Source organism: Brienomyrus brachyistius, chromosome 20, assembly GCF_023856365.1.
Source record: "Brienomyrus brachyistius isolate T26 chromosome 20, BBRACH_0.4, whole genome shotgun sequence".
In the NCBI taxonomy this organism is placed as follows: Eukaryota; Metazoa; Chordata; class Actinopteri; order Osteoglossiformes; family Mormyridae; genus Brienomyrus; species Brienomyrus brachyistius.
Genome location: NC_064552.1, coordinates 12,723,213 through 12,749,564, shown reverse-complemented (window position 1 = coordinate 12,749,564; position 26,352 = coordinate 12,723,213). Strand labels below are relative to the sequence as shown.

Here is a 26,352-nt window from a genome sequence, read left to right as displayed (position 1 = left end):
CGTTCAACTTTGCGATTTGCAATATAGGTAGAATAATATGGTATTAATACAGTAACATTCGATAACCCCAAGATCTAAGAAAGCAATACACTCGTACTAAAGAAATAAACAGAATCAATTGTCTAATTAATCTTGATCCACTGGCAAATTAAGGCAGCGACAAGTAAATTATTCAGGGCGGGTAGCATCTCAGCGAAACCGGAGAGTAATTAAATTTCTGCTAAACAACGCGGGGGCAAAGCTGCCTTTTTAAAAGGTGGCGTAATTGACTGTCCTTTTGTTCCGGGTGGGAATTAGGTCCAGTCCTATGTGGACTCAACTTCCCCATTGCAGGTTTCCATTGTAGGTATTTATTTTCAGCTTAAACCAAATGGGGGGGGGAATCCCCATCAAACAGGTCAGTTTTTGCAAAAGTTGTATTTTTCTTGATACTCCCAAGTAGTTTATAGACCTCACTAGACCAAAAAAAAGCATCAATTCAGACGTGCAGTTAAAATGTAGGCCAGGAGATGATTGCAAAATGTTGACGATGGACAGGAGTATGGGCACATTATACGAACATTTGACGGAGGTGTACGTTCACACGTAATGTAATAAACCAAAACTTTTTTTTGAATAGGCTTACGTAATAAGCCTGGTTTTATTGCTGTAGGGCATAGTGATACTCAAAAGTTTATGCCATTAGACCAGATTTTATTTGCTTCTCTTCCAGGTGTCTTGTGATTCGGGGAAAGAAGTTTATACCGGCGTTGTAGAGTTTTATTCCACAGAAAATAATTTTACACCATCCATCTGCTAACCCCAGGATTCAAACCAGTGACCTTCCAATCAGCGGCACAAATCTTAACACACTGAGCCACAAACTGCCCCAATTACTGTAATCTATTATTTATTATAGGTGATTAGTTGATATTGTTGGCACACCCCAACAAAAAGTGTCCTGCGTTTAACCCATGTGTGATATTATGACATAACAGGAGGCAGATAATTCAGGGTCTGGGGGCGGTACCTTGCTCAGGGTACCTCAGTGGTACTTTGTGGATTCAAATCCCCAACCAGCAATCTTTTGATTACAAGTGCACTTCCCTAAGCAATAGGCAACCACTGCCCCATCTATTAATGGCATTTCAAACAATATATCTCCCCAAGTCATTCATTGGAGACAGTTTGTAGGTTCAATGTCCTATTCAGTTTGGCAAATATTGAATTTTATTAAAATGGACACACTTCTAAAAATAATTTAGTTACCAAAAATGATTTCAGTAACAACCAGAAACAATGTCATTAAGAGAAATGCTTATCACACCAGTAAACAGCAAAAATGACCACAGCTCTGTGCAAATGAACATCAGCTGCTACCTTGTTTAAATCAACTAAGGTGGGACGGGACCCTAAATACACGTGACATACCGCTTCACACAGATGGCAAGACACACGTTCTTCAGAAAGTACGAGAATGGCAGCTGGAAGGTAAAGATTGAAAGCCACACTAGAACCAGGATTAATCTCAATGGTAAGGCTCCCAGCTTCTGTAGCTCATTCTGTAATAGCGTATTGTGCGGAGGTTGTGGGTTCAAATCCCACAGAGTACCCATTAATTATAACCACTCTCTCCACTGTAATTTGCTTTGGATAAATCAATACATATATGCTCCCAGTGAATAAAGCAACTCCAGAGGGGAAGAAACATGAAAGAATTCACCAGAAGGTCTGCAGTGAGATCTCAAGGAGAAGATTGCTGAAACAAACTCAGGAACGCCACATTATTAATTTTATGTCCATCTACCCCTGAGGCACCATATTATCTTAAATATAACTATATTTAAAGTTGATTAGTGCAACATACCGTTTTACACATTTATACCATCTGACATCTCACCTTAGCACGTTAGGGCACCTGTCCTGCCAAAAGGTACGACGACCTGAATCCGCGGTCGCCTGGTCACCAGCTGATACAAAGCCCCCCCCCCCCCCCCCAACAGCACAGATCACAGGAACATGGTTTGGGCTCTGGATGGCTGCAGAAACAGCCGATGGAAGCTGCCGCTTCTGCTATTGGGAGCGTAACACTGTCTCGGCTAAACATTTGTACCTTTGTAAGTGCAGTTACAGACAACGTAGCCAGCTGAACAGGGTGTGCGATGTCCTCAAGACCCTGTAAAATGTAAGTTACGGCACGATCTAGACACATTGGTGAACTGGGAGACCAGACAGAAGCTCAATGCTACATTACAGAAGAGTTTGTCAAACAATATTCTTAATGGAGCCTGCAGTACAGAAATGTTACATCAGCGCTACTCTATTGTAAGATCAAGATGATTATGTCACATTTAGAACCAGACTGGCAGACAGAACAGTCTCTGTAAAACGGGGCAGCGTGTGACAGCAGTTTAATCGTTGTACTCCTGATCGATAAACTTGGCCATTGTTGTCAACTGAATGTTGGTTGTGCCTTCATAAATAGTGCCTGGAAAAGAAGCAGCGAGTGTAAAATACCTCACTAACAACGTTAATCTCCGGCATGAATTCGTCCCAATAGCTCCTGACGTCACGCAGCTGACACTCACCGATCTTGCAGTCCCTGTAAAACTTCTCAATGGGGTAGTCTTTGGTGAACCCCACCCCACCCATCCACTCGATGCACTTCGACGTCGTCAGAGTCGCAACCTAACGGAAGTTGAACAAACGACGCGAGACGGGTGTTTAGGTGCGAAGGCCTGGCCACCTAGTCATCATCTTGGTTGTCCTTTAAGACGGGCTCCATTTTGACTTATTGACACAATGAGGTGACAAGGAAAATCAATCAACTAGTCTTAATGTGGATTTCCAAGAACTCTAAATTCAACTAAAAAACAAGTCCAGCACACTGCTTTTTAAAAACCGGACAAAATGGGAGCATGACTGTGAAATAAAACGTGGCACGATAATTTCAATTACTTTGTTTTGATAATTGTTGGAAACCAAAATCGTAATTTGATTAATGGGCCAGTCCTACGATACAGCCTGCAGGACTGGGGAATGGCCGTCCCTGGCTCCAGATGTAGGGACAGGCAGCCTGTCCCAGACTCTGTTCCCTCCCCCAGCAGCTCACCTCTGCGGCGAAGTACTTGGCCATGCAGGCTTCCTTGACGAAGTTCCTCCCGGCCTCCTTTAGCCGCGCCGCGTTGTAGGTCAGCAACCGCGCAGCCTCCAGCTGTGTGGCCACATGGGCGATCTGGTGCTGCATGCCCTGCGACGGAAGCACAGGGTCAGCCGGAAGTGATGTGTACGTCTCATGAGCCCGAAAACAGGTGAGGGAGAGGTCCTGCCCTACCTCTCTTTAAAAGTACTCTCTCTTAGTCCCCACCCCCCACTTTGGAGCCAGATATCCCTTTGCTGATTTTAATAACTTTTTTAAAGTTTTAAGTTGTGGTATTCATATTCTTTTATTTTCCAGAGCACAGGGTCAGCCAGCATCCCTGCAGCAGTTTTTAGGGTTAAGACCCTTGCTCAGGGGTAAAGTGGGGATATGATTGCAGTGCCTGCCATGGGATTTGAACTCATGACCTTCCAGACGCAGATCCCTAACGCCCCAAGCCGCACACCTCCCCATACCCTCACGCTCACCTGGAAGTCAAAGATTCTCTTGCCAAACTGAACGCGCTGGCGGGTGTAGGGGACGGTGTGGTCGAAGCAGCCTTGAGCCAGGCCCAGCATCTGCGGAGAGTAGAGAAGCTGCGTTCAGAGGCTGCGGGAATCACCGGCCACAGGGACGCGACGCGGCGAGTCTCCAAAAGGGACGGACCTGAGCGGCAATGCCGATCCGGCCCTCGTTCAGCATCCCGATGGCGTACTTGTAGCCCTGGCCCACCTTCCCCAGCACGCTGTTCTCTGGGACCTGAAAAGGAGACACGGGGTTGCCAAGTCGAGTCTCCCAGTACAGCGACGGGTGATGGGGTAAGAGGGCGAGGACGGGCACCTTGACGTTGTCGAAGGTAAGCGGACAGGTGGAGGAGGCACGCAGGCCCAGCTTGTTCTCCTTCTTCCCGATGTACAGCCCCTCTGTGTCCCTGTCCACTATAAAGCAGGTGATACCCCGGTAACCCTGCCAAGCACCAGGAAGTGAGATCGTTTCCATGACAACCAATGACCAATCAGATAATCTTATTTCTATAAGCCTAAGACCAAACCCAACATTACACTATACATGCTTATACAAACGTCTAGTGTGTGGATAAAGGAGAGCACAAAACACACAGAATACTACACCGCGCTACCACAACAGGCTGGTCAGCCAACAGGGATGTACTTTAAAGCAAGTGCACCCTCTAGTGGGTATTAATGATGTTGTACTGAACACAGAACTCAAATACAGACAGCAGCTTCCACAAATCTATGGATATTAAACAGCTGAAGCACTTATTTTCTTAGCAGATGCCTTTGTGCAAAACACACATTTTGTAACTCATATAGCCGGATATTTTACTGGACACATTCAAGTTAGACACTTTGCTGTAACAATAAGCTTTAATCAGAAATGATTACAAAGGCGAAACTCTATTACAAATTAATCTGCACTCTGACTCGGTCTCAGCGAAGAGGATTCCTGCAGAGTTCCACACCGGGCAAACCCAAACCTGACCTCCCACCCCAGGACAATGAGATGCGTGACTCACGGCTGAGGGCTCTGCGTTGGCCATCACCAAGAACACTCCCGCGTGCTCCGCGTTGCTGATCCACATCTTGGAGCCGTTGATGACGTAGTAGTCCTTCTGCTTTTCCGCGCGAGTCTTCAGGGAGAATGCATCGCTCCCAGCCTCCGCCTCTGACAGGCAGAAGCTCCCCACCTGTGGGGCAGAATTAAATTAAAAAAAAAAAAAACTTAACTGTGGGTATTAGATTCAGCAGCAGGATCTATATCATGCACCAGTGTCTCTATTTTGTTCCCCTTTGACTGAACTCATCTAGGAGAATAAGGGGGATGGAATGCAACTGCCTGTGATCAGAAGGTTACTGGTTCAAATCCCACAGTGATGTTACTGCTGCCCCTGAGCAATGCCTTTAGCCCCCAGTTGCTACAGGGACTATCTGAACATGCTTTTTCAAAAAATAAAAAAAACATGTCCCTTTTCATGAGTCTGTAGATAAATAAAATGTAATATAAATACATCTTTCTGTATAGGATCTACCAGAGGTATTAATTACAGGATACAGATCCATCCATCCATCTTCCAACGACTTATTCAGCATAGGGTCACATGTTCAAATTTTATTTTTTTTTAATGTACGGCTCTTAGCATTCAAGAATATGCGAGTTTCCGCTTGTTACTCCAAAGAGCTACCGTACAGTCAGGGAGGGCATGAAGCTCAGGAGAGCCAAGACTGAGCGTTGCAGAGGTGCCAGGAAGAATGGACCCGTCTGCAAATCAGCAATCATTTTTACAACTGCTTATCTGCAGCAGGCAAAATTTCCACCGTTATTAACCCTGAATACATTAGTGACGCATAGAGATACTGCTGGGTCTACACTCTAATAGGTCACAAAATGAAGCAAGAGAGGGGTGGGAATTGTATATTAAATGAACACTGTTTTGCTGAGGAAATAGAACAGGTGTACAGTAGCACTTGCGCACTCCATTACCCACAAACTCCAGTAGTAACAACAATAGCTACAGGTAGTGATGGCCAAATTAACCATTTTATGTAATTTTTGGTCCCATTAGATGGCGCTCTTGGTTTGCTTCAGGGCATGAATTGAACCTCTTTTTTGATTAGAGGACACCATCTAGTGGTGTCAGAAAATACAGCAATCGGTTCATGAAGCTTCATTTGCCCAGCACTAGCTAAAGGGATCCAGGTAGCCATAAATACTGCCATACGCAGTGTAATAGACAACAGGTTAGTAGTGGGACTCTACAGGACCCAGTTAGCACCTGGACTTGCAAACAAATTGCTCCTTTGCTGGAGGAGATTGGGGGGGGGGGAGGGACAAAACATAGGTGCCTCTTTAAATGACACCCCAGCCCTGACATCAACACGCCCGCCCCCCACCCCCAGCATTGAGTCCTCACCATGTCTGTGGAGAGCCGTGAGAGGTAGCGCTGCTTCTGGGCCTCCGTGCCGATTTTGACCAGCAGGGTGTTGATAAGCGTGTTCTGGATGTCACACAGCACCGCCACGGATGGGTCTACCTTCGCCAGCTCCTCAATGACCAGGATGGAGGAGAAGAATGAGGAGCCAGTACCTCCATACTGAGGGTCAATCTCGACGCCCATTAACTGCAACAGGCATACGGGAGAGGACTATGTGAGTGACATAATCGGGGGGGCTGTCCCACCATCATCCAAATGAGAGAAATACAAACCCCTTGTTCAAATAGCTCCTTTATCATAGTTTCATCCATGGCTGACTTCTCATCCATCTTTGACACAAGTGGGGCAATTCGTTCTTGTGCAAACTTTTTCACTGTTGAGGCATGAAACAAAACAAAAGTAAGGCTTCACTTAAATTATCTAATAAGAGCATAGTTTCGTGCGTAAACACAGCCAATGATTGTAGTTTCATAAGTTCAACTATGAAACGGCATACATACTGCTGTTATTCAAAATAACCCTGGCGAGCACAAAACATCGTTTGTTTCCCGTCAGTGCTACTGTCCTAGTTTAAAAGCGTTACACTGTATCAGCTTCCCTGTGAAATCCACAGCGATTAAAGCTCACCTGCTTCCTTCATCATGATCTCTTCCTCTGAGAAGATCTGCAGCGGAGGGTGAGAAATTCCAGACGCGGCGGCCCGCTCGCTTTCCGCCGTCGCCGACACGCCGCCGTGCTGCAGCCTCCATGAACTGGCTGTCCACGGCCGGGGCAGGTACCTGCCGACCTGCAACTTTGAAAATTTGAAAATGCTGCTTTTAAGCGTAATAGACCCCGACAAAATATAGACACCGTCGGCCCTGATCCTCTGCATTTAAAGAAGCCCGCACTTAATGCACTTTAACAATCGACACACGTGTAAAGACACGCAGCGTTATATTTGAATCATTTCTGCCATTTCATCGCTTCTGTAAACAGCTTAACAAAACCCTTTTCCCCCAGGAAATTCTCTGTATAGGTGAAACGATGTAGCGGATTTGCAATGACGATGTCAATAAATCGTTTTAAGGAGAAATTATATGACAGGTGTTGATATTCTGATAATATATGCAAAAGACCTTTAATTATAACGTTTTACCATTAATTGTGTCCAGGGTTCAAGTAGATACGTGCGGAATAATTTGACGAGAGATTGAACGTTGTTTTATAAAGTGACTATGGTTTGTGGGGATGTATTATGGTCGTACTTTGAACATAACAGTATCCGGGAAGCAGCCCCATATCTGTTAGTTAAAAAATAGCCTATATTAATACGAGTAAACTAGTGCAGGTCGCATAGGAACGCGCTCACCTTCCCGCACAGCCGGACCAAGGGTGCCGCCATGTTCCCTTCCGTTTATATGCTAGGATCGAAGGGGGGGGGGGGGGCGTCAGCGAGCTTCTACAGGGAGAGCAGCTCTGTGCCGGTGCGTGCAGGTCAGGAAAGAGCCGCCTGTCTAGCCACGGTCACGCCGCCCTTTAACAATTGCAATCTTCCGCACGCCATCGTCAATTTTCAATATGCCTATATAGTAGGTATAAAATAATGGTGCATCTATCCTGCAATCTTCCCAATCACGTATCCTAGATTGTGTCTGGTTATAACTACAGTGTACTTTATCGAGTGCATGGAGCAGGTTATTGATTTTCAATCATGCATACACATCAACATAACCATCTTTCAATCGTTTATCCCGATCAGGGTCGTGGGACAACTAATACAACTACTATTAGAACTATGGTAAGGCAGTTTTTAATTTGCAATTGTGCATATACATGCTCAGAAAATCAGAACAATTATATTTATTAAAATTAGAGTATATATGTTATACGTTAATAACATAACTGATTAATGAATCGTGATAATTATAATGTATACAATGCATACCATAAGTATACCTGGAAATGTAGAAAATCCAGAAAATAAAACGTAAATATGTTAAAGTATAATTTAAAATTTATGTTTCTCCTGCTTAGTGAAGTTTGATTAGCACCCATCCAAATTAGAAAAACTACAGATGTATGCGGTGCATCACTGCTCTGAAACGAACTGGGGGGCACAGTTTTCACTAGGCCTATGTCGTCCCATTAAATTGCTATGAACAAATTTAACTTATTATACATTAAGGTAATATTGGTAGTCCTATATGGTATATTCGCATATTCGCTGTAGTAGTTTTACAGCCCTAATTTGCAGTAGGCTATATCGGTGTGGTTGTACAAGGGAAAGAGGAACTATTGTTTTCAGCACAATGTACACGGTGGGGATTCATTTTACCGTTACACCAACCTTTCACCCCAGAGGGTAAGGTGTCGCTGTCCCCATCCGTGTTTTGAAGTAGTTAATTTGTTAGCTGTCAGTATATTTCAAAATCTGTGTATTTCACTTTAGAGTTCGCTGATTGCAGCGCACATTTTTCTGATATCGTCATGGTATTTAAAGTTTCTTCGTTGACTGGACTACATGGAAAAATATTGGATGTCAGCGAATCATTCCGACTGTGTTTCTACTACTGATGCTCCGAGCTACCGAGGAGTGTAAACACTGAACTGCCACAAGGTAAAGGTTCGGATTTATAGCACGGTAGACTTCATTAAACTATTTCGGTGACGTTACAAACTAGCCGTGTTCGTATAGCTATGCAGCTAACACTCATATCTGAGTGGCTGCGTGGTTAGTGACGGTGTTAGAAGCTAAACTCTGTCTGTATTTATCTGTATTTGTGCGTGCTGTTCGCCAAAGAATGGGAGAGAAGAAGCCCGAACCACTGGACTTTGTGAAAGACTTTCAGGAGTACCTCACGCAGCAAACCCAGCATGTCAACATGATCTCGGGCTCCGTCAGCGGCGACAAGGAACCCGAGCCTCACCAAGGATGTGAGAATTTCTCTTGTGGGCAAGTTGGCTTAATGCATGTTATATGGTACGATCCACAGGTATATCTAACAGTCCTGATCATGGTTTATGCAGGAATAATTCTGTAATGCGTTCTGCTTCTAAGTAATGCATACATTTGCATCTAAACCTTATTAATCAGTGTATTCGCATTATTGTGTATTTAATCAGTACCGTGTTAATCAGAAAAATAACAAGTAGAATTAATTTTGCCCTAATCTGTTACTCAGGTATATCCATTTTTATAGTACTCTGGTGCATTTATTTTATTATGCCAATAGCTGTGGGGATTTACCTAATCTTGGTAGTAAAGTTTTTCCATTCCTGTCTATTCTAGACTTTAAGGTAAATCTGAATGGAAGTGCGAGTAGAATGGTCATTAGTAGTGGTCCAGCATCACATGTCAGTGGCATTATGTTCCAGGTCTGCACACAAACCCAGTTGGGATGCAGTCAGAGGATGGAGATGGCGGTGATAGTGCCAGTGTAGAGTACAGACCTATGTTCTGTTTACCGGCAGCCGGTACAGAGAATGACCAGAACGGGCTGGACCACCCGTCAGTGGAGGTGTCCCTGGAGGACAGCTCGGGCATGCTGGTGGACGGCTTTGAGAGGACCTACGACGGCAAGCTAGGTCCTTTATCATAGCCTCATCTATAGTTGAGTTCTCATCCACAATGTGTTCTTGTGCAAACTTTTTCCACTATGGAGGAATGTGACAACAAAATAAAGTATAATTTACCTAATAAGACAACATAGTTATGTGTGTGAGCACACAAGTGAGACAGCAAGACTACCAAATGACTGGAGTTTCAAAAATTCAATGATGGAACGGTGTACATATTGTGCTTAATCGATATAGGGTAGCCCTGGGAAGCACAAAACATCATTTGTTTCCTGTCAGTGCTGCTGGCCTGGATTAAAAGAATTACATTGTATCAGCTTCCCTGTGAAATCCCCAGAGATTAAAGCTTCTTCCCCTCATGATCTCTTCCTCTGAGAAGATGTATAGCTGGCCGGCTCTCAACGGCCAGGGCAGGTAGCTGCCAAATTTAGCTCATGCTGCCTTCCAACGTAACAGATCCCCGACAAAATGCAGACGTTGTCGGCCCTGATCTTCTGCATTTAAACATGTCCGCACTGAATGCACTTAAACGATCCACAGTCTGTCTGTAAACACACATGGTGTGAGATCTGGGTCATCTCTTCGGTCATTTTCTGTGAAGAGCTTTGCAAAACCTTTTTCAGAAATGGGAAACAATGGATTTGCTATGCCTGTGACAGTGAAATGATTTACACAATCAAAAGCAAAAATGTGTATCCATCCATCCATCCATCCATCCATTTTCCAAACCACTTATCCTACTGGGTCGCGGGGGTTCCGGAGCCTATCCCGGAAGCAATGGGCACGAGGCAGGGAACAACCCAGGATGGGGGGCCAGCCTATCGCAGCAAAAATGTGTATATTCACAAGTATTCATAATCGGATAATATATGCAAAGTGATGTTTAATGATTACATTATATTGTAAACTGTATCCTTGATTCAAGTAGATGGGTGAGGAGTAATTTAACGAGAGACTGAACATTATGTTACATAATAGCTGTTAAGAGATTTTGTGGTTAACCGAATCTCTCGTTGTCACTAACTACATGACTTAAAGACACAGTGCTGATTGAACATGTCTGTTTAAGGCTTTATAGCATCATCTCCCCTTCCTAAAGAAGATTAATCATTTAAATTTCCATGTATGAACATTTCAGCTTCACAGGACATTTTGTTTTTAACTACTTAAACTTTTTCTGTCCCATGTCACATGTCTTGGTTGGTTGAAGGTCCTTTGATGTCTGGTTTTTTTGTAGAACGCCGTCTGTTTGTATGTCACATGACCGTGCCTGTGCTTGTTCCAATACAGAACCTTGTTTTGTCCCTGTGTTGTTTCATCTATACACCGTCATACCTTATCACCAGGGTAGAGTTCAGACAGTGTGTGTGTTGATCTGCTAAATTAAAGTTTTTTTTCTTCTGTTTTTCTTTGTACTTCATAATCTTCTCTCTCTCTCTCTCTTTTAATAGCTGTGCTTTTTATTGGCAAGTTTGTTCTTGTCCTCCATCCAATGCAAAGTTGAGCTGATAAATATCCACATTCCGGAAGGGTTGTGCATCACGCCAGAAAGTTTTTATAAAAATGATCTCTGTTTTTGGCTTTGTACATCGGTTTCTTTATCTTCTGTACTGAGCTCTCAGCCAGCCCATCGGATTGAGGAAAATGTTGCAAAATCCAAATCCTTGCTAAATTCTCTGAACTTCACACTGAGAAATTATAGTCCATTGTCAGTGAATACTTAATTGAAATCTATTTCTGTTATAGTAGTAACTAGAGAGAATAGTATTCTCCATATAAAATCATCTTTTCTATCATAGACAAGTCTATTCCCATTTTCTAGTCTGGTCTTTCTGACACACTGTGTGGTTTGAGAGTTACTTGCTTGATACTTTTGACATGTATATATCTCATTCGTTACATCCTGATTCTGGGTCAGTAGATAACTTCATGGGCTCTTCTCTTGCATTTTTCAACTCCCAAATGTCCTTCGTGAATTTTCTTCAGCATTTCTATTCTTAATGTCAATTGAATGACTGTCTTGTTTCCTTTGTAAATTCCATCATTACCTACTGTCAAATAGCGCTGTAACAATACCAAAATGATTTCCATATCAAAGTCATGAATTTCGATTTTGATAGCTTTCATTATTTTTCCTAAAAAGGGGGAAACACTCTCAGATGTCATTATTGTGCTTTATTTCAAACAAGAATTAGTCAAATATGCAGATCAGCCACCATTTTTTCTTTTTTAATATTAGCGATTCGAGTCACCTTCAGGTTGAATTAATCAGCAAGTTTGGGTCGTTCATGAAATGAACCAACACATCACCAGACTATGTACGAATGTGAACATTACTGCTTCGAGAGACTTTTCGATCTTTTTAACATCTTTCGTGGACATAACAGGGGAGTTAACTAGTCAACTATCACGTGTCGGTCTTTGAATTCCTTGAAAAGGTTGCGGTGTTTGTCTGACATATCTGGCCAATTTTGAATGTGTCGCTTCCCTTTAAGAGACATACTTTAAAACAGCGCTTGCGAACTAGTGCTGCTGTTTCAGGGGCTCCGGCTTTACAGCTGAAATATCTCCATATTTCACTTCAGGCCCCCTCTTTGTCAGTGAATTCCGCTTGTGAAAGAGAAACCACTTCTGGCGAGAAGACAGTTGAATCAGGTATGATTTATTAAGGAAAGTGTCCAGGAACCCTATAGAAATAGGTTTCAGAGCAAGGACAATAAATACAACTCAGATTAAAGGTACAACAGGATCAAGGGCCAGTGGGTGCGTCATTTGGCCGGGTATCTGCACTCTGCACTTTCTGGGGGGCCAGATGGGGGTGAATAAAACTGCATGCCATTTGAAGCCTGTGGGTTAGGTGGGCCGCTTAAAGCGTATGATCAGTGGGAGATGAGAGGCAGTTCTCATGGTTATGAGCGTCATAGAAACATACATCCTGTTCTGCTTCCACAAGGTATTGCTGAAACCGCTGCCTAAATGCTGAAAAATGTGAAAAAGTGCATCACTCTCTCTACTGCAGGGGTGTCAAACAATAATCCTGGGGGGCCGGACCCCTGCGTAGCTTAGTTCTTCCCCTGTATCCATCACGAATGATTCAGCTGAAGAGCTGTGTGGTAATTTGCACAAGGAGGTGCAAGGAGTTGAATCAGGTGTGTGAAATAAGGGGAAACCCAAAAATGTGTAGTGCTCCGGCCCCCCAGGACTGGAGTTTGACATCCCTCCTCTACTGTTACTCTTGTTTGTTTCTTGCAACGTCTCCACTGTCACCATTGAGGTTAAAGAGACAAAATTCCTTTTAGCCAGATCAAATAGCTATTTGCATAATAAAAGTTGATTTTTTTTTTTCAAAATGCTAGCATTGTTCCCTTTTCAAAACTCTAATACCACTGTTTTTTTTCTCCAGAGGTGGAAAGTTCAGGCCCAGAAAGTACAAATCCCGACCAAGGTTTTGTTTCAACCAACCAGCTTGGCTATAAAGAGTCACAGTCACAGAGTACCCAACTGGTTGCTTGGTCTGGATTTGTACTTTCTGAACCCGAACTTCCCACCTGTTTTTTTTTTTTTCATATCAGACTGTGCAATCCTACCATCAGTTCAATTCTGTAGTTCCAAAAACCTGTCATTAGGCTCATAGCCTTGCTTTGCATTCACCCTCCCTGTGTTATTCATTTCAAACTCTTCAGTGTGTTATCTTTCTCAGTCTCTGTTCACATGGTTTTAATTTTTCCATCTGAAACGGATAACGCTTCTGTCATCGGGTCCACAGATGCCATCTGCTCTTCCTCTGTCCTTGAATTCTCAGCCGCTTTTGGGTCAAGCGCTCAAGAAAAGAGCGTCTGCAGTATACATCATCTTTCCTTGTATGTACTGCATCTTCAGCCAGCAATGTTGGAGCTCGATCAACATCCTTTGAATTCTCAGTAGGACAATCATTTTGTGGATTTTGGAATAGTGAAATGAAAGGTTTGTGGTCAGATAACGCAGTGATTTCCTGACCTGAAACAAACTGCTGCAATCTTTTACTATCACAGATAATGCTAAACAATTCTACTTTTCCTTTTGTGTATATCGGGTTTCGGTATCTGACTTGCATCGAAATGCATACGCCACAGGCCTTCTGATATCGGCATGCTTCTGCAAAACAATAGCACCTCATCCATTACGTGATGCATCTGAAGAGATTCCAATTATTTATTTATTTTTTTATAGGATCATAAAGTCCAAGGACTGGTTATTCAATTGACTACTTTTTTCGGTTCCATGCTGACTCGTACTCATGATTCTATTCATATTGTTTCCTTTTCAGTCAAACTTCGAAGTGGAACCATAATTTCAGCTAGTTTAGGTAAGAATTTCCCCGTGTGGTTCATCATTCCACTCAAGCTATGCACATACATTTTGCATTGTGGCCTGGGCATGTGTAGTCTTGGTCATGGTTGCAAACTCTTGTAAGCCATCTCAAAAAGGATATTGTCTTCTGCACCGGCATCCACTTTGAATTTTATGTATTTTTCGTTGACTTTCAGTTACAGACTACATTCTTTTATGTGATTTGAATTTTCTATTACTGTATCTACACAGAATTCCTCATCATCTTAGGTAACTGCATCTGCCTTTCTTTAAATCTCTGTATCTTTGTACCGTGCATAATGATTCATTTTATTGCAATTCTTGCAAGATTTCCCATACGCTGGACATCGTCGCAGAGAATGCTGTGTTGCCCATCAGGTACATTTTGATCACTGTGAGTTTTACTTATTAAGAACTTTCAGCCTTTAGCACGCTCGTTCTTTTTCTTGGTCTCGTGTGTCCCGTTTCATTAATGCATCTACGTTGCACGCGCCATCGATATCAATATATTTTGCTTGTGTGTTCACCGTTTCTGCAGCCCAACGCTACGCTATGACTTGTCCCAAATCCATGCTTTCCTAACAGTCACTCTCTCAGTCTTCTCTGAAACACCACACAAATCTTTTATCCAGTAATTCGTAAGATCCTCGAATTACAATGTCTTACTATACTTCCATCGCGCAACTCGGAATATGCCATATTGATCAATTGTTTCACCACTATTAAAACAGGTTTTTAAAAAGTGTCTTTTACAAATAACATTACGTTTTGCATTACAGTATTTTTGTAGACTTTTCCTTTATTTCGTTCAATTAAATATTGTCTCCCACATCGGAAACCTTTAATTGTTATAGATGTCCAGCGATTATTCGCCTACAACGTGCAAAACACGGATGCTTCCATTTTATCGCTTTTCAGTCTGCTTCAATTGCCGCCCAGATATAATTAAACCTTTTATCATACATTTCTATAGTTTTCTTCTATGCTCCCGGTCAGTTTGGCGTTAGTGGTTGGATTACTTCCATTTGTAAGTCAGACCAGCCACGTGATATTGTTGTTTTCTTCTTAAAATAATTGATATAACTAATTATATTTAAATTATATGTTATTAGTGCATTATTACCCACAGCAGAAAAGACAACTTTAACATAACAAATTATAACACATGTAGCGAGCCACCGTGAACCATCTCGTCTCTCCCCGTCGCTATCTAACTACGTCACTTAAACACACAGTACTAATTGAACATGTCAGCTTGATGTTCACTCATTACATCGTACATTACCTGAAAATATCAATAAAAAAGTATTTAACGTCAATATTCATAAGCAATATTACAAAGCATAATTACATTTTAAAACATTTTGGTTGCTCTTGCTTTCAGAATGCACAACGTAACATGTAGCATCTCCTACTACTCAGCTATTAAATGGAGGTTATTGTATGTGTTTTTTTTTTTTTTTAATTAGCACCCATCAAGACTTGACACATTACATACGTATGGGAATGCATCATTGCATCTTTAATTAACTTAAGAATTTTCACTATGTCCTTCCATTGAAGTGATGAACAAATTTCACGTATTATGTATAAAGACAATAAAAAGTCAATTTGATATATTTGCTACAGTAATTTTACAATCTTAATCAACATCGATGCGCTTGTACAACGTGAATGGAAAGCGGAACTATTGTTCTCAGTACAATGTACACGGTGGGGGCTCTCTTTACTGTGACACCAACCTTTCACCCCTCAGTCTTTCCCCTTTGTGTTTTGAGGTAGCTAGTTAGTTTTTTAGCAGTCAATTTATCTAGTCAGTTTAAAAACACTTTTAAATCGAAAGTATACTTTAGAGTCGGCTAAATGCAGCGTATGTTTTATAATATTGACATAGTGTTTTAGAGTTTTCTCGTTGACTGGACTACATGGAAAAATATTGGATGTCAGCGGATCATTCCGACTGTGTTTCTACTACTGATGCTCCGAGCTACCAAGGAGCGTAAACACTGAACTGCCACAAGGTAAAGGCTCGGATTTATAGCACGGTAGACTTCATTAAACTATTTAGGTGACGTTACAAACTAGCCGTGTTAAAATCGCGATCGTATAGCAATGCAGCTAACACTCATATCTGAGCGGCTGCGTGGTTAGTAACGCCAACTACTGTTTGTTTAAGCTCGAGTGCCACACCGCCCATAGATTTGTCTGCATTTATTTCCCAATCGGGACATGTTGGCTACTAAAGATAACTGTATGGTTAGAGTTACAGTGTAACTATGGCACAATTATCAGTATGTCTGTGTACTTTATTGCTACTGTTTCTTGTACTGATACTGTTAGACACCATCGTGTATGTATTATAAATCTGCATTGGCGAGCTTTGAATTCTTCTACGCTTATTTAAATTCCATTTTAGAAAATAAAAACGGCTTGTACTTTTTATATTTCATTTTGCTGTCATGCTTATGCGCGATACCATAGCTGTACAGAACATTTCAGCTGTGAATATTTAATATTAATTATGAATTAATTATATTTTTGTTACATGCAAATTATATTTACAACCATTTCAAACTCAAAAATTACTGTGGTGTCAATTTTATGAATTATATAAAAAACGACGTGTACCATGAATCTCCGGGTGTCTCAAAATAAACTTCCCAACCTCCATCGGATTTATTTTTTTCTTGTCTTTTGAGGTATATGCTTTGTTTACTAGTAAACAGTGTAACATGTAAAACAGCCTCTTAAATATTTATTTCACTGTAGGGATACTGATTGCTCACGTTTTTCTATGGCGTATTTTCTTACAGTCCGGGCTGCAGAGAAATTATTTTTGGCCTCTTATTTAACAAAATTAAAACTAGACTCGTTTCTCCATCCCACTTTTACTCTTCTTGATGTAATTTGTAAGAAAAAAATATTTCGATCACAAGCACTGTTTGCCTTTAAGAACTACGTAAACTTTTAAATATAATTAAATGGTGTGAATCGACGGCGGTATTACTCTGTATTTGTGCGCGCTGTTTGTCTCAGGCGTCCGCAGCGGAATATACCACCGCCACAGAATGGGAGAGAAGAAGCCCGAACCACTGGACTTTGTGAAAGACTTTCAGGAGTACCTCACGCAGCAAACCCAGCATGTCAACATGATCTCGGGCTCCGTCAGCGGCGACAAGGAACCCGAGCCTCTCCAAGGAGGTGAGAATTTCTCTTGTGGGCAAGTTGGCTTAATGCATGTTATATGGTACGATCCACAGGTACATCTAACAGTCCTGATCATGGTTTATGCAGGAATAATTCTGTAATTCGTTCTACTTCTAAGTAATGTATATATTTGCATCTAAACCTTATTAATCAGTGTATTCACATAATTGTGTATTTAATCAGTACCGTGTTAATCAGAAAAATAACAAGTAGAGTTAATTTTGCCCTAATCTGTTACTCGGGTCTAATCCCTTTTTATGGGACTCTGGTGCATTTATTTTATTATGCCAATAGCTGTGGGGATTTACCTAATCTTGGTAGTAAAGTTTTTCCATTCCTGTGTATTCTAGACTTTAAGGTAAATCTGAATGGAAGTGCGAGTAGAATGGTCATTAGTAGTGGTCCAGCATCACATGTCAGTGGCATTATGTTCCAGGTCTGCACACAAACCCAGTTGGGATGCAGTCAGAGGATGGAGATGGCGGTGATAGTGCCAGTGTAGAGTACAGACCTATGTTCTGTTTACCGGCAGCCGGTACAGAGAATGACCAGAACGGGCTGGACCACCCGTCAGTGGAGGTGTCCCTGGAGGACAGCTCGGGCATGCTGGTGGACGGCTTTGAGAGGACCTACGACGGCAAGCTAAAGTGCCGGTATTGCAACTACGCCAGCAAAGGCACGGCACGCCTCATCGAGCACATCCGGATACACACAGGTAACTGGGAGACCCGGAATCTGGACACGGATTTTTTTTCTCTGTCTGTGACCTGTCTGGCTCGTCTTTTCTGTATTCATGACACTAATGTGTGTGTGTGTGTGTCTCCCATGTGTTGTTCTGCCAAGGTGAGAAGCCTCACCGTTGTCACCTGTGCCCCTTCGCTTCGGCCTATGAGCGCCACCTGGAGGCTCACATGCGCTCGCACACGGGAGAGAAGCCCTACAAGTGCGAGCTGTGCTCCTTCCGCTGCAGCGACCGCAGCAACCTGTCCCACCACCGGCGGCGGCGGCACAAGCTGCTGCCCATGAAGGGGGCGCGCTCCGGCCTGTCCAACAAGAAGATGCTCAGCGTCCTTCAGAAGAAGGCGAGCGGCCTGAGCTACAGCCGCCGCCTCCTCATCAACTTCAGCCCGCCGTCCATGGTGGTGCAGAAGCCGGACTACCTGAACGACTTCTCCCACGAGCTGCCGCACTTGCACCCCGAGGCCTACGAGGGCGTGGCCAAGGCGCACATAGGAGGCGGGGCCGGCTCTCGAGACGCCCATGACATGATGGCGGACAACCCACTGAATCAGCTGTCCACTCTAGCAGGCCAGCTGGCCAGCCTTCCCCCAGAAGCCCAGGCCCCCGTGTCGCCCGACGGCCTGTCCTGCCGGGATGAGAAGCCCTTCCTCATTCAGCAGCCCAGCGCCGGCGCCGCCCCGGTGGCCATACCCGCCAGTGTGGCCGCTGCCCAGGCCTCGTCCCCCACCACTCCGGAGCCGCGGCCGCCCGCACACCGCAATTATAGCCCTGTGGCGGGTCCCAGCAGCGAGCACAGTGCTCGCACCAGCACGCCCAGTGTCAGCAACAGCCAGCCCAGCACGCCGGCGCCCAACCTGCCCACGCAGGATCCCCAGCTGCTGCACAGCTGCCAGCATTGCGACACCTACTTTGCAGACAACATCCTCTACACCATCCACATGGGCTGCCATGGCTACGAGAACCCGTTCCAGTGCAATATCTGCGGCTGCAAGTGCAAAAACAAGTATGACTTCGCGTGCCACTTTGCCAGAGGGCAGCACAAGCAGTGACTTTGGGGAGGGGGGGGGGGGGGGAGGCCAACTCAGACCATCTTAAATTATTATTTTTGTAAATTTGCGAATTCCGCTTTTATTTAGGAGTCTACCCAGGCAATTAAATATTTTCTCTTTCTATTTTAAGAAGATATTTTACTAGGTGGTGTTTATTATTTTATTATTATTATTATAATTATTATCATTAGACAAGCTATTGTTTAAGGGGACAGTAATCACGAAACATACGTAAAGCGCTGCATGTCTGAAGTCCCACCCCTTATGAGGTCATAGAGGGACGGCTGTATTTTTTTTATATTATTAAAAAAAAAATGGCTTCTCTTAAAGGGGACACAGTGCAGCCTTAGCGCGCGAACAATCCTCGCACGCGCATGTGTCGGTCCTTCCCGCCGTTGAGTAGGGAAGGCTCCGGCAGAGCACACGACTGTTACTACGGCTCCTGACACCTCGGGTGGTCTGCGAGGAAGGGCCGGTGGAGCACGTTTGGCCGAGAAGGCGCGAAGCGTTCTGGATCGTCCTCCTTCCTCCCGCAGAAGTCGAAGCTCCAGGTTATGGTGATCCCATTGGATCCTGTGAAATAGCCTTTCGGTGTAGCGCACATCACATACACCTTTAGTCTCGGACAGCGTGAAGGTTTACAGATGACATTGACTGTCTCTGGGTGGAAAATGGGGCAGGGCGAGTGCGTGCATCACCACGCCAGACAAACTGGCTCGGATTCAGGGGTCGTCCCTCATATCAGCACACTCCCGTTCCTCAATGAGATAATCGCCTCCGGTAACACTCACTCACCTAATCAGTAACCAGTAGCATAGTGACGTTTACCCCCATCTGCACCTAATGTAAGAACTTGGTGGCCGCCGACACACCCAAAGCTGAAAAGCATCACGCAAGTTGTGATGACTTCCCGCTAACCTCCTGCATTAAGTGCTGTATTCATGGGCTACGCCGATGAATCGTCATCGAACGAGCCAGCGTTTAGCTACAGAAGCGCTATAGATAGTGGGAGGAGCTTCAGGAGGCGTGTAGGAGTCTCTGGGGTCACATGGTCACGGCCTTGCTTTGGAGACGGAGGTTTTCTGGTGTCGGTCTCAATCTGCGATACCTCAGAGAGCACTAAAGGTGATTGTTTAAGATGTCTTGAGAACTAGATCAGACTTAATAATTTCTGTTAACTTGTCATATGATAGCTACCCAGGGGGTGTAAGTAATGGAAAATTAGCCTAAACAGAAAGAGAGAGTACATGTTTGGATATATGCTGTAGGTGCCGTCTAGAATACCTGATGATTTTTGCATCCACTGGTGCCATTGTCAGACTCCAAGTCCCTCTGACATCACTAAATGGAGACAGTTCCTTTACTGTGGACTGGCCTCAAATTATGACATCACCGCGTCTCCCGTGCTGGCAGTGATCAGCGCACATATCACCTTGTGTCTGAAGTAACCCGCCATCTTAAAACTAGCCTCGCTACATAAAACAAACCAAGCCTTTTAAGAACTTGAATTTTAACCGTTCTGTCACGTCAAGGCCAAAGTGTTCTAATTAACCTTTTCAAAGTATTTTTTTAGATAGCATATTTTAATAGCACTGTAGCAGTTTGATGGACTCACCCCGTGTTCTTACAAAAATCTGTGATTTTTAACTATCTGTGCGCCTCTTTTAAGTATTGAGATGATTTGCACATTTTCGGTGTGGCTGTCGTGAGTCCCTGTTCTGTACTTGGTCATTTTTTGTTAGACGATACGGGTGTGTGGAGTAAATCTGTCCATAGTGATGTCAGTCGGTAGGTACATGTGTGATGGAGTTTATTATTATTGTTTAGTTTAATGCCGCTTTTCCAAAAGGCCTTTTTTCCATACAGATCTACGAATCCCCCACCACGTGAGTTTTGGTGGTCAAATAGAATCATCCAGTTCAGCATTCACAATGTAGCAGGGAACTGAAAATGCTTGATTTGCAATGGAGATCTGACCGAGACGTCACTGTCAATGTAGATCTGACCGAGACGTCACTGTCAATGGAGATCTGACCGAGACGTCACTGTCAATGGAGAAGCACAAAGCCTTCAGCAGCAGTGGGAGGGTTGGGGGAGGGGGTACAAACAGTGTGGAGTAAAGCAAATTACAAGTTTGACTAATTTATAGAAACTATGAACACATGAGGGATGTGTGTGTGGTTTTTTTTTTCTTTGTACTTCTCACTACATTTAGATACTTGATTCAAGATGTTTGAGAGGCCCAGCCCTGCGGTCAAATGGGGTTAGGGGCAGGTACACGGAATCGGAATCGTTCTTCAGTGTTACGGCAGGACGGGAGACCATTTTTAAGACTTCCACATTTTCGGAGCTCTTAAAGCAGTTATTAAAAGTTGCTTGAGATGATTGTCTCCTTAGAAGTGAACCAAGTTCTTCACCTGCACGGAATGCAGCGCAGAAGCCATTTTGAACGAGGGGGGGGTCTTTAAGTCTATGGGTTAATCGGTCGGTCAGTCATCTGAAAACATCCACAAAAGAAGGCCTTTATTTAATTATGAACTTATAGTAACTTTCATGCTTTAATTTATTACCCTTTACTAAAATGTGTATGTTTTTTGCCTTGAGTTAGAATATGGTGTAAATATGACTTTTTGTCATTCGGTCTTATAACTACACGTAATGGGAAGGTTGTCGTGGTGACAATCTTCCCGGCGTCTCCATTTCTTCTGATTTCAGAATGTTGTCTAACCAGCTGATGCTGATTTAATTTTGGTAGGGAAAAAAAATAATAGTGGCTGTTAACTAGATAATATAACAATCTCTTACCATGTGGTTGGTACATAAAAATGTACATTATATTCAAGAAGGCTTATATAGAAACCTTTATTTGTAATGTGGAAAAGTGTATTTCCATCAAAAGCCTTTTATTTTTTTTGTGCCTGGAAGTAAATATCACTTTTGTGACTGTAATCTCACAAGAAACCAGTCGGTAGTGTTTTATTATAGAAACTATTGTGTGTGTGTGCGTGTGCATAACATCATTCTGGGATGCAGTTGCTGTTCCTAGAGGAAGATTTGGGGTGATGAGTTTGTGTCAGGGGATAAACCTGCTGCAAAATCGTGTTGTGCTTGTTGTAACGTACACGTGGAAAGACGGTTTGTGTAGAAATAATGTTAACAGATGTCATTTACAATTTAAATGCCCTGCTTTTTGTACATTCTAAGTAAACAACTTTCTAACGGCGGCTCAGTGTGTGTTCTTACCCAGCGATGGCGTGTTTGGCCGTCACAAATTCACAGGCACGGCTCTCACTCTAGGTCAAGGCTAACTGAAGGTCTGAAACCTTGAGGAGATACACTTATAGTCCGATCTAGTGCCACATCTTATGACAGACGGCGCCACCCTCTGACCGCAGCTGGGAAATGCGGATCATGATAGCTCGGTGTTCTCTCTGCTGTATCGTTTGATGCAGTCGCTTGTCTCCCGCTCAAAGGCAGTGGCCGCCTCGCTCCCACCTGGACTCGTGGGATGGCCACAAAGTGCCGCTTTGCGTAGGTCATCCAGGAATCGAGTCTTCAGCTGGTTTAGTTCTGCGGCTAGTGACTTCATGCTCTCTGGGGGAACCTTACGTTCTACAGTAAACAATAAGTGGACAGACAGACAAATCATCACAGACCACATGAGAAATACTGAAAATTCCAGTTAAACCCAAGAATGCTATAAAATGGAACAATATTGTAAACAGATTTTTAATAGAGAAAAAAGTTTACATGCAGTAGATATTTCCATAAAAGACTTCCCTTTATACATTACTGTATATTCTTCAAGAAGTCTTTAAGGTCAGAATTTAGAAGCTGATGGATCTACAAGTTATGACATAGAGGAGAACCGGTATCCCAGTGTTCTAAGCCAGAGGTGCAAGAATCATCTATACAAGTCTGGCACTTGGGAGCCATCTTGGTTTCAAACCATCACTGACAAGAGCGATGTTAATGGAACTGAGTGAGTAGCAACTATTACCAGGATTACAGAGAGATGGTACATGTTCTCATACAGGAGAAAACTAGATTTGCAGCATCAAATCCAGAACCACTGGATATCAGCCCACAAAGCCCATCCCTCAGAGTGCAAAGACACCCAGTCAATGAGCAGCAGGTCCAGGAAACCACATGACCGTAGACTGACCTCTGGCCCCCTGCATGGCCTGGGACACCAACCGACGGCAGGCCTGGTCTGCTTGGTGAACCACACTGGATGCACAGCCCAGCCGGTCGGCCTCCTTAAAGGGAACGGTACCACAGAGATCCAGTGAGTCCCACCCACCATGATTTGCCTACTGACCATGCACAGCTCTGCCTAAAAAGCTCCAATAACTAATCCTTCATTTCACATCACTTTCACAACACTTGGCCTAGACCTGACAAAATGGTTAAAATTCAGGTTCTTAAATGGCTTAATTTGTATTAAGTAGCGAGGCTAGTCTTAAGATGGTGGGTTACTTTAGACACAAGATGATATGTGCGCTGATCACTGTCAGTGTGGGAGACGCGGTGATGTCATAATTTGAGGCCAGTCCACAGTAAAGCACCTGTCTCCATTTAGTGATGTCAGAGGGACTTGGAGTCTGACAATGGCACCAATGGATGCAAAAATCATCAGGTATTCTAGACGGCACCTACAGCATATATCCAAACATGTACTCTCTCTTTCTGTTTAGGCTAATTTCCATTACTTGTGTAACTGTAATTAGTAGTTAAAACCTCCCTTGCCTTCTGCTCTGCGTCATCCTGGATTGGGCACAGGGGGTTGTCCATTGCAGCAGCAATCAGACCGACGGACAGCTCTCTGAAGCCAGATAGAAGGACAGAGGCCTCCGTTTCACTCCAGGCAGGAGGGGACAACGTATGCATCACAGACATGTTGAATTCTTTTACCTGACCTTTATGTCTACCCACAGCTAAGTGCTAACCACAAGGTGTCACTCTTTTTCAGCGAGATGCTGAGGACAACCACCAAAGAACCATCGCAAAGCTTGCAAACTCTCATCACAGCACATTTCCGAGACTATAAACGACGTCCCACCGGTGCTAGACGTACACGACCTGTGGTGAAAAGGCACGGTCACTAGTGAGCGTGAGGCTCCTCTGCTCCCAGCCATTTCTGACAGGGTTGGGAGGCTCCATACGCTTCGCCATCTCTGCCACCACCTCGTCCGGTAGCGGCCGGCTCCTCGCCCGGTTCCTGCTCAGGCATGAGTTCACGGGACAGTGCACATGCAGCTGACAGAAGGCCAGAGAGTCTGCACACAAAGAGGAGGAAGAGAAAGCTGTCCAGTCCCATGTAATAACCTCAGAATCATTATGCTGCCCATCTGACAATCTCCACGACACTGAAGCACGTTTCACAAGAGCAGTAACACTCTTTTCTGTCAAAGACTGTGAAAGTCACAGACTCATGCGGGTAATTGGTGTTATTCACCTGAGCTGTTTACAATCAGAGAGAAGAAAACCAGCATTGGTACCACTTTGCAATAAGCCCACCCTTATAAAGGGTTATGAATAGTCTATAGTCAGGTTATTAATTACGATGAAATTTTGTGAATCATCAATATGCAATTATAAAGAAGTTATGTTTTTTTTTACGTTATTAACAAAGTTACTATCATTTATCATGAGCAAGAGGAAGCCTTATTGTAAAGGGGCATCCACTTATTAAATGTGCGAATATAATATCCATCCATCCATTTTCCAAACTGCTTATCCTGGGTCACGGGGGCCTGAAGCCAATCCTGGAAGCTACGGGCACGAGGTGGGGAACAACCCAGGATGGGGGGCCAGCCCATCGCACGGCAGACTCACACACCAGTCACTCACACACCAGTCACTCACACACCAGTCACTCACACACCAGTCACTCACACACCAGTCACTCACACACCAGTCACTCACACACCAGTCACTCACACACCAGTCACTCACACACCAGTCACTCACACACGCACACCTATGGGCAATTTAGTCACTTCAATTAGCCCTGTGGGGGGAAACCAGAGTACCTGGAGGAAACATTAGGATTTTTATATGCTGAGCACAAGAACATAATGATTATGGGTTTGTTTGTTCTAGATCTAAGGGAGGCCGTTGACACTGTCTGGCATAAGCAAATGTAAGTGCTCGGCAAATTAATAAATGCTATTTTGAAAATTTTAGAAATGCAACTTTTCCCCACAAGATACATAACTCTTAGCATTTCATTAGTACACTGTCTGTGTGAAGTGTCCAAACAGCTAAATCGACTAAAACAGGCATGGGAAATATTATTTAACACTGTCAATCACAATGTATCCCAGCTAATATACCCCTCATGACTAAATAACAAAAATGCCTCGGTACCGCAGCATTTAAAATTTCACATACGTTTTCTGGCAAGCTGATAAACTTCATATCGCATGCTTTGGTAGTAAAAATTGTCATCCAGGAGAATAACTAGGGTTGCGGGGTCATGAGGTAGGTGAGAGCTGGACTCCGCTGCCTCGTGTGCGGCGCGCAGGAAGCGCGTCCACGTGTCTTTTTCTCCAAAGCTTGGTTCGGGGGCACGCGAAGATGCGTGGTCGCGCTTTAGTAGCTGCTCCAAACGCTGAAGCACCTCGCGTCTGCTCATCTTCCAGTGTGTTTGCTGAGGTTAAATACACACAGCATCAATAAATATCTAGAAACACATAGCTGTCAGTTTATCTATACTGAAGCCAATCTGCTGGCGCAGCATACCTAATATATTTAAAGAAAACTAATTTTTGTTATTTGGTTCACTGAAACATAACGTAGGTGAATTCAAATTCATACAGGTGCGCGACTCCTTTCGGGATTTTTAATTTTAAAGGAAGAGTTTCATTACCCCGTGGCTCAGCTCGTCAGTCTCTGCTAGGCGCAACTCATAGGCTTCGTCTGGGATTAAATCATCATAGCAGAGCACGCAGCATCCCCAGCCCCTCTTCCGTAAGCACTCAGAAAGAACTTGGACCAGCGTCGACTTGCCTGCAGCGGGCAAACCGCACAAAACACACAGGCATGTCCGTGCATTCTCGGAGCTCACCGGCTTAGCTAGCGCTTCCATTCAAAAGCAAAAGAAATGCTAATCTGGGATGCAGTTACTTTGTCTTCTTAAAATACACTATGATTTAGGAACTAGTGCAAGGACATCGAAACCAAACGCTATTTTCTCTATATTGAGAGACAATTCCGGGTTCTACCGTGAACAGGAAGCATAGAGAATCGTGGAAATTGTGATTGGCTGCAGGGTGTAAGCGTCAACCAATAAAAAGAAAACATCCTCTTAAAGTCATACACCCGTTTTCTCATAACTTCCGTATCGGAGTTCGAAGTGTTTTACAAATAAT

General features: G+C 43.7%; 3 protein-coding genes across 15 annotated transcripts; 1 reads left to right on the top strand and 2 right to left on the bottom strand.

Moving 5' to 3' along the window:
* Window positions 1-1,166: 1,166 nt before the first annotated feature.
* Window positions 1,167-7,552, bottom strand: acadsb (acyl-CoA dehydrogenase short/branched chain). 3 transcript variants are annotated; one of them, XM_048987224.1, is made up of 11 exons: window positions 7,423-7,552; window positions 6,699-6,864; window positions 6,344-6,444; window positions 6,051-6,257; window positions 4,656-4,826; window positions 3,959-4,084; window positions 3,785-3,877; window positions 3,607-3,696; window positions 3,092-3,229; window positions 2,568-2,667; window positions 1,167-2,467 (listed from the first exon to the last, which is right to left on the bottom strand). In XM_048987224.1, the coding sequence occupies exons 1-11, from the start codon at window positions 7,453-7,455 to the stop codon at window positions 2,391-2,393; spliced, it is 1,302 nt and encodes a 433-aa protein (XP_048843181.1). In that variant the 5' UTR covers window positions 7,456-7,552; the 3' UTR covers window positions 1,167-2,390. The 3 variants fall into 3 exon arrangements, with proteins under 3 accessions (XP_048843181.1, XP_048843182.1, XP_048843183.1); XM_048987225.1 differs by having other exon boundaries at window positions 6,699-6,858; window positions 7,423-7,549; XM_048987226.1 differs by lacking the exon at window positions 7,423-7,552 and adding an exon at window positions 7,210-7,390.
* A 482-nt stretch (window positions 7,553-8,034) lies between these two features.
* Window positions 8,035-22,200, top strand: ikzf5 (IKAROS family zinc finger 5). 11 transcript variants are annotated; one of them, XM_048987212.1, is made up of 7 exons: window positions 8,038-8,670; window positions 8,854-8,987; window positions 13,936-13,974; window positions 14,308-14,373; window positions 17,016-17,180; window positions 17,719-17,901; window positions 18,030-22,200. In XM_048987212.1, exons 2-7 carry the CDS (start codon window positions 8,855-8,857, stop codon window positions 18,974-18,976), a joined length of 1,533 nt encoding a protein of 510 aa, XP_048843169.1. In that variant the 5' UTR covers window positions 8,038-8,670; window position 8,854; the 3' UTR covers window positions 18,977-22,200. The 11 variants fall into 11 exon arrangements, with proteins under 11 accessions (XP_048843174.1, XP_048843169.1, XP_048843178.1 ...); XM_048987214.1 differs by lacking the exon at window positions 8,038-8,670 and having other exon boundaries at window positions 8,946-8,987; window positions 14,308-14,357; window positions 17,623-17,901; XM_048987217.1 differs by lacking the exons at window positions 8,854-8,987; window positions 13,936-13,974; window positions 14,308-14,373 and having other exon boundaries at window positions 8,035-8,670; window positions 17,623-17,901.
* Window positions 21,825-26,239, bottom strand: LOC125715544 (L-seryl-tRNA(Sec) kinase-like). The gene is made up of 6 exons (XM_048987227.1): window positions 25,851-26,239; window positions 25,373-25,631; window positions 24,054-24,255; window positions 23,726-23,801; window positions 23,142-23,235; window positions 21,825-22,588 (listed from the first exon to the last, which is right to left on the bottom strand). Exons 1-6 carry the CDS (start codon window positions 26,067-26,069, stop codon window positions 22,386-22,388), a joined length of 1,053 nt encoding a protein of 350 aa, XP_048843184.1. The 5' UTR covers window positions 26,070-26,239; the 3' UTR covers window positions 21,825-22,385.
* Window positions 26,240-26,352: the final 113 nt, after the last annotated feature.